Consider the following 7,610-nt stretch of genomic DNA (forward strand, 5'->3'; position numbering starts at 1 on the left):
CCCCCCCCCCCCCCCAAATACGAACACGCATTCAACTTAACAAAAGAAAACAAAAACTCTTTGGGGGCCAGAGTGGCGTTTGTTGAGGCGAGTCACTCACTGACGTGTTCCAGACGTTAACAGACATGATGTTCCTAACACGGCCTGAAATCTTCTCTGTGGACTTGGACAGAAGCTTCACCTCGGGGCCTCCCACCGCTTCAAACCGAAACGCTCAGATTCCCGGTGGATGCTTGGCAGCCCAGGCGCCAGGAGCCGCAGACCGCACGGGAGGCCACGCGGGCAGCCTCAGCCTTGAGGACAAGCGGACAGAGGACTGTAGAAGTGGGACGGCCCGGCAACTCTGCAGGTGTGTCTCCACACTGCCCTCCAGCTCCCTGCGGTGTCTGCACTGGACAGGGGATGCGACCTGGGCCGCTATCTTCAAGGTGACGAGGGGTGCCCGATCCATACGTTTCCCCGGGTGGATCGGACCTGACCCGACTGCGGGAGGCCTTTGCTGACCAGTGCTAGGCGAGCAAGAGCGCCGGCAGTGCCCGGATGGGGCCCCGGGAGGGAGAAAGCTGGCTGGGCCGAGGCGGGAGCCGGCGGCAGGGTGCGCGGACGTGGCTGAGCGGACGTGCCAGTGGGAGGGGGTGAGCTCTACGCCCAGTTTGGCCAGCCCCGGCTTCACCGCTGCAGGCTGCGGGCCGGGGCGGGAGCGGGGAGAGGCGGCTGCGCGACAAAAGCCTGCACGTCCCTCCCTCCAGCCTCTGGCTGCCACTCCTCCGCCTTCCCCTCCACTTCCCTCCCCTCCGCTCTCCGCCCCTCCCCCGGCCTCAGCGGGGCCTCGGCGGCGGGCGGAGCAGGGGAGGGGCGGGCACCAGAATATGCAGATGAGGGTGTGACGGACAGCTCGGCGTTCCAATGTCCCTCGGAAACTCGAGCGCTCCGTCCTCAACTCCTCACTCCTGACTGCAGACTCCCCCAAATCCCGACCGCCGGCCTGGCGCGCGGCTGCGCCCACCGGCTCCGCGCTGCTGCCGCTGCTGCCGCCGCCGCCGCCGCCCCGCCGATCCGCCAGCCCCGCGCCCAGCCTAGCGCCCACCAGCCCAGCCTGCCCCGGCCCGCGGCCACGGTGCGCCCCAGCCGGGCGTGGATGGAGGGCGCCGCGCGCGCTGCCCGCTGCTCCGTGTGACGCGGGCCCCCGCGCCCCGCGCCCACCATGTCTTACCCGCAGGGCTACCTGTACCAAGCGCCCGGCTCGCTGGCGCTCTACTCGTGCCCCGCGTACGGCGCGTCTGCGCTAGCGGCGCCGCGCAGCGAGGAGCTGGCGCGCTCGGCGTCGGGCTCCGCGTTTAGCCCGTACCCTGGCTCGGCGGCCTTCACAGCGCAGGCGGCAACCGGCTTCGGCAGCCCGCTGCAGTACTCGGCTGACGCCGCCGCCGCCGCCGCTGCGGGCTTCCCGTCCTACATGGTAACCGCTTTGGGGTGGGGGCTGGGGAGACTGGGACCCGCGCGTGGGTTAAGCTGGGCTCCAAAGTCACCAGCACCCGCTGCGGTACTAAACAAGGGACGGGACTGACCCGCAGAGCTCGTAGGCTGATGTCCCTGGAGCTCCTGCGAAGTGCTACTCTACCGGTGCCTGGGCCACGAGTTATCACTAATCCGCGCGTGCAGATTGCTGGGGCTGCCGAATCGCTCGGCAGCCCTCCGCATGGTTCCAGGCCGAGGGCCGCCGCTGCCCAGGCCTTTAGGGCCAATGCCGCAAGGTTTGGGTTTCTTGGCCAGACTGGTAGTGGCGGGGTCACGGGGTGGGGCGGGGGAGAGTTTTGGGGGGACCGAGCCTCTGGCTGTCGCCTTAGATCCAGGCCGAAGCTCTTTAGTCTTGGCCTTTCTCTGTCTAGCAGACGCAGCTTTCAGGGAAAAAAAAAATAATGCGTTTACGGGTTTGGGACCCGCTAAGTGCTGCCAGAGTTCGTACTTGGCCTATGGGCTCCAGCTCCAGAGACCCGGGCTCTGCCTGAGCATCTGAGTCCTGAGAATGGGCCCTGCCGGAGCGGGTCGTGGCAGTTTTGGGGGCGTGTGAAGACATTGTATTTGGGGGGAGGGGGTCTGCTCTAGGTGGAATTCCCTGGGTAGGAACCAGGCCTTGGGAGAAGGTTACAAACGTCTCTTAGTTAAACGTTAAAGGATGAATTAAAATGCTAATTACTACGTAGTTGAAGAATTGGAAACGCTGACTGGCTTCTGAGTTGCAAATTGGATTTACTCCGCTTTAGAGGGTGAATAGCGGAGTGGGGTTCCGAAGTATTTTTTAAAGGCTACATAAAGGAACGGAGAGAGGGAGGGAGCAGTGCGGGAAGCCTCTGATGAAATTTAGATATAAAGAAACTACTTGCAGAAGTACAGGACTATCCAGATGTTTGCAGACACTGTTCGCGCTACTCGGGGAAACTATGTCATTTTAGAAAAAGTAAAGTGTTAAAACAAAATTCTAGAATCAAATGGCACTAGTTTTGTTTTCCAACAGCTAGCCTTGTATTTCTCTGGTTCTCTGGCTGAAGAACGGTTTCCAACCCAGAGAAGCCTAGCAGGAAAGGCAGCGGGGGGCCGACGGAGGGTCGCCTTGGGGGTGACGCCTGAGGGGCCCGTGCACCCTCCACTCACAGGCTGTTGTGGGTTCCAGGGCTCGCCATACGACACGCACACCACCGGAATGACTGGCGCCATCAGCTATCACCCATATGGCAGCGCGGCCTACCCATACCAGCTCAACGACCCCGCGTACCGCAAGAACGCCACCCGAGACGCCACTGCCACACTGAAAGCCTGGCTCAACGAACACCGGAAGAACCCGTACCCCACCAAGGGAGAGAAGATCATGCTGGCAATTATCACCAAGATGACCCTCACGCAGGTCTCCACCTGGTTCGCCAACGCGCGCCGGCGCCTCAAGAAGGAGAACAAAATGACCTGGGCCCCGAGGAACAAAAGCGAAGATGAGGACGAGGACGAGGGAGATGCTTCCAGAAGCAAGGAGGAGAGTCCGGACAAGGCTCAGGACGGCACCGAGACCTCGGCGGAGGACGAAGGTGAGCGGGGCAGCGGTCAGTGCGAAGGCTCAGGGAGCTTTCTTCCCAGGCGGGCTGTGGTTGGGGCGGACACTACGCCCCTGCCACGCGGGGACCCGGGCCTAGAAAATGGATTTGGGTTGGAGAGTCCCCGGGCTCTGCGGAGATGCTGGGCCGCGTTTAATGCTGCCTCGGGGTGAGGTGCAGGGTCGTGGGGAGGCCGGTGCTGAACGTTGGGAGGATGGGGGTGCGGATGCCCCTGCTGGCCCAGCTTCCCGCCCACCGGTACTCGCGTCCCCCGCAGGGATCAGCCTACACGTCGACTCGCTCACGGACCACTCGTGTTCAGCGGAATCAGATGGGGAAAAATTGCCCTGCCGCGCCGGGGATCCCTTGTGCGAATCGGGCTCGGAGTGTAAGGACAAGTTCGAGGACCTGGAGGATGAGGACGAGGACGACGAAGACGAGTGCGAGCGGGACCTGGCGCCTCCCAAGCCCGTAACCTCCTCGCCTCTCACGGGCGTGGAGGCACCCCTGCTGAGCCCGGCGTCCGAAGGCGCGCCGCGCGGGGTCAGCGGTGGCAAGACGCCCCTAGGCAGCCGGACGTCGCCTGGAGCGCCGCCGCCCGCCAGCAAGCCCAAGCTGTGGTCGCTGGCCGAGATAGCCACGTCGGACCTCAAGCAGCCAAGCTTGGGCCCGGGTTGCGGGCCTCCGGGGCTCCCCGCTGCCGCCGCGCCTGCCTCATCGGGGGCCCCTCCGGGAGGCTCGCCCTACTCTGCTTCGCCGCTGCTGGGCCGCCACCTCTATTACACGTCCCCTTTCTATGGCAACTACACAAACTACGGGAACTTAAACGCAGCGCTGCAAGGCCAGGGCCTTCTGCGGTACAATACGGCGGCCTCCTCACCAGGCGAGACACTGCACGCCGTGCCCAAGGCGCCCAGCGACACGGGCAAGGCGGGCTCGCATTCGCTGGAGTCCCACTACAGGCCTCCGGGCAGCGGCTACGAGCCCAAGAAAGGTAGGCTGCCTGAGGCCCGCGGGGAGGGATTCTGGTGAGTCAGAACTAGCTAGAAACCTGGGAAAGGGCGCCAGGAGTGTGAGACCTTCAGACCAACTTAGCCTCTTGTTAGACCCCGAGTTTGGGAGGCCTGTGTGGGAAGACCGGTTGAAGAGTGAAGGCAAAAAAGGCTAGCCCCCCCACACACACTTTTTTATGTCTATCCTGTTTTATTTACTCTTTAATTTACTGTTAATAGTATCGTAACTATTTTTGTTTTGGCAAACTTATTGGCAGGAAATGCAATCTGTGCTTGTCTCCCTGGTGGGTGTAGTCTTTTTTTTTCTGTGGTGTTGGTTAAAAGTGGAGCTTAGTGGGATTCTATCTGCCTTTGGCTCAAGGAAAGCACAGGTTCCCGGGAACTCTCCGAGGCCTAATTTTCTTACGCTACCTCCATTGTTCCTAACTGCATCCCTGAGACTGGGGCTCAAGGAGAGGAAGAAAGGAAGGAGAAGAAGAGAGCATAAGTAAAATAGATCTTAGATTCCCTGGGAGTGTGTGTCCCTTGCAGGGATAAGAGCTTGTAGGTGCTTAATTGCTGGGGGCTGTGTAGCCTGTCCTCACTAACTGCCCCTCCCCTGACAGATGCCAGTGAGGGCTGTGCAGTTGTTGGTGCAGGCGTCCAGCCCTACCTATAGGAGGGCCAAGGTCAGCGGTGCAAGTAAGTGGGTTCCCTCTGCATCCTCCAGCCCCAAGCCCTTGTCCTGTGTTATGTGGTGTGGTTTTGCCTCTCCCGGCTGGAGAATGCAGTATGGGTTTGTTTCTTTTAGCCTCTTTGCCTTCTATGTTATAGATTTTGTTTTCTTTTCTGCTCAAGTTCTGCTTTAGAGAATCACTTCTCTAAACGGAACACACACACACACACACACACACACACACACACGCATGCACGCACACACGCACCCTACAAGTGTGCTGTTGGTTGATGATGGTGGTTTAAAAGATTTGGGCATCTCTGTGTGCCTCAAAACTGTTTTAGACACATAAAGGACACCTTGTCTGATGAGTGGGTTGTGCAGAAACCTGGGTATTTAACCTGTAATGGATGGATATTGTTTTCAGAATAAAATTAAAGAGATACCAGCAGGCCTGGTCTTTCATGGGCCTGCTACTTGGTGTCCAGTATCCATATGGACACAGTGCACTCTGTAGTTCTTCTAGCCCAGAGCTGTTACAAAAATGTACAACTAGACAACATTACTAGTTCTAGCCACTGAAGATGGCAAAGAGGCAGAGCCAGTAGACACAAGCTTGTGTGTTGTGATGTGTTGATGTGGAAATGAAGAATTTGGGATAATTTGGTCTTTTCCTTGGTCCACAGGTAGGTGTCACAATTGCTTTGGAAAAAAAATCAGGAGGCCATTCTCCCTTCCCAGGCTCATAAATACACAGATACAAACCCCAGATGTGGAAATCCGGACCACATTTTGTGCCACTGTATAAGAGAATGCACACTGCACTGCCAACCCACAGACCCTAAGGACTGGACACATGTTGTTTGGGCATATGAGAACTTGTTGGCATAGTATAGCTTCCCTATGTTTGTGTGACTTTTGGAAACAATCTGTTTTTTCTCAGGATATCTTCATCACTTCATTGCCACGGTATATATTCTATAGGTATGATAGGACTTGCTGTAAAATTTATTTGTAAAAAAAAATGTACACGGTAGAACTAACGTGATTGAAGAACTTGAGTCCTTCAGAAGTGGAAACAAATTTGATATTTATTTTTATAATGATATAAAGCTTCTAGTAATTTATGCAAGTTGTATTGCAATGAAATCTAAAACTTTTGTAAATAAATTCTGCCTGGTTTTTATTTGAACATTGCTGGTTATACAATCTCTGTTGGTTGTTTAACATGAATTCTCTACTAATTTATATCTAAAACTGTAAATAAAAACAGACGCGCCTACAAGAAAATGGTGTTTGGGGCTCATTTTTACTGGAGACCCATTTGGGTAGAAGCTCCAGTGGTGGCCCCGGTTCCTGCCCCAAAGGTGATCCTAGCTCACCTTTGAAGTGAAGAGCCCTGTGAAATAAAGTTCCTTCTTGAGCTTATTTGAAATGCAGACCTGAGAGAGATTAATGGACAGCAGGGAGATGCCTATGGTTCCAGTTTATTGACATACAGATGTGTTTCGAGAAAGTAATTCAGGTTTTTGTTCTCTGAATATGCAAATCCCTTCTTAGTGTAAATTTCTAAAACATGGAAAAAAATAAAAGGATATGCCACCTCTCTGCATTTCATCTTCTTTTGTGGTGCTGGAGAAGGGTCCTCCCACTGATACTGGAGAGTCCTCCCACAAGAAATGACTGATGGGAACACTTGTTTTCGTTGGCCTGCAGTATCTCAATTGACATAGATCATGCACATTTATTGAAGAACCCTTTACTTTTTCTTTCTGTTTAGCTCCCGCTAACAGGAGGGGGTGGGAAGTAGATTCTTTACTGTGCCACTCTGCCTACCCTTACCCTCAGGGAAGAGAAAAGTTTAAACATCCTCAGACATTGTCTCTTTATTGTCTACTCACCTCCTAATTACAGGACCAGCCTGGAATTTGCAGCCAAATAACCCAGCCCCTTTGATTAGTATCATAAAAGCAACCACTCTGTCACTTCAGCTTTTCTCAAATTATGTAGATACCCATATAATAAAATTTCTGTGAAGAAACGAACAATCATTTATTTCCTCTGCAAAGATAAATTGAGTGAATATAACTTACGTTTATAAAGCAAGAATAATGGCTCCTTAGATTGCCCTTTAATCAATCATACACTTATTTTTCAAGAGGCTCACCTATTTCATCCCATGATTAATAACAGTGCGGCAGGGGAGCGTTATTGGAGCCCGGCGGGGGAGGTCTCTGGTGCTTTGGGCTGCTCTGGAATGGCCAGTTGGGGTTCATTATGGGCTGAGATTGAACGATTTATAAAATCTTGTCTAAACATCTGCCAGCTCCGATAGGCTGATGTGGCTGAGGATGGGAAATTGTAGGCCAGTTGATATTGACAAAAGGATCTCTCTCCAGTGGCTTTTTGTGCCATAGAAATTAGTGGCCTCTTGCTGGGGTCTTGTTAGAAAGGGTATTGGAAAGTCATCTTAGGTACTTGAAGCAAAGCCCCAGCAGGCTGGCCTGGGGAGGAACTAAGTCGGTGCCTATGGAGGGGAAAATGAAGGCTGCAGTGGGCTTTAGGGATTGGTTTAAAATGCATGGGTACTCAGAGCTCAGACCTAAAGTCAGTTTCTGGTATGAGATACTTTTCTCGCCTCCCTGCCTCCCTGCGGATGGGAATGGAGATGTTTTGAGCTGAGTTCTTGGGGCCCAAAGAGAAGATTATATATATAATATATATATATGTGTGTGTGTGTGTGTAATATATATATTCAACAGAGGCTCTTGCTACTCTGGGAGTTTCCTAGGCTGGGGAGTTAGAGAGAACTTTTGTTGTCTTTTTTGTTTGTTTGTTTGTTGTTTGTTTCAGTTTCTTAAG

General features: G+C 54.3%; 2 protein-coding genes across 2 annotated transcripts in view; one reads left to right on the forward strand and one right to left on the reverse strand.

Annotated features, from left to right (window-relative positions):
• LOC116083335 overlaps positions 1-752 on the reverse strand; it is a 12,637-nt gene extending 11,885 nt beyond the window's left edge. Inside the window, exon 1 of the mRNA XM_031360114.1 lies at positions 101-752. The gene's annotated coding sequence lies outside the window, so the exon portion shown is untranslated. The remainder of the gene's footprint in view (positions 1-100) is intronic.
• Positions 753-933: 181 nt separating this feature from the next.
• Irx2 (iroquois homeobox 2) lies at positions 934-6,354 on the forward strand. Its single transcript, XM_031360112.1, has 5 exons — positions 934-1,456; positions 2,669-3,074; positions 3,358-4,074; positions 4,699-4,774; positions 5,435-6,354. Exons 1-4 carry the CDS (start codon positions 1,205-1,207, stop codon positions 4,749-4,751), a joined length of 1,428 nt encoding a protein of 475 aa, XP_031215972.1. The 5' UTR covers positions 934-1,204; the 3' UTR covers positions 4,752-4,774; positions 5,435-6,354.
• Positions 6,355-7,610: the final 1,256 nt, after the last annotated feature.

This window comes from Mastomys coucha, unplaced genomic scaffold, assembly GCF_008632895.1.
Source record: "Mastomys coucha isolate ucsf_1 unplaced genomic scaffold, UCSF_Mcou_1 pScaffold8, whole genome shotgun sequence".
Taxonomy (NCBI): Eukaryota; Metazoa; Chordata; class Mammalia; order Rodentia; family Muridae; genus Mastomys; species Mastomys coucha.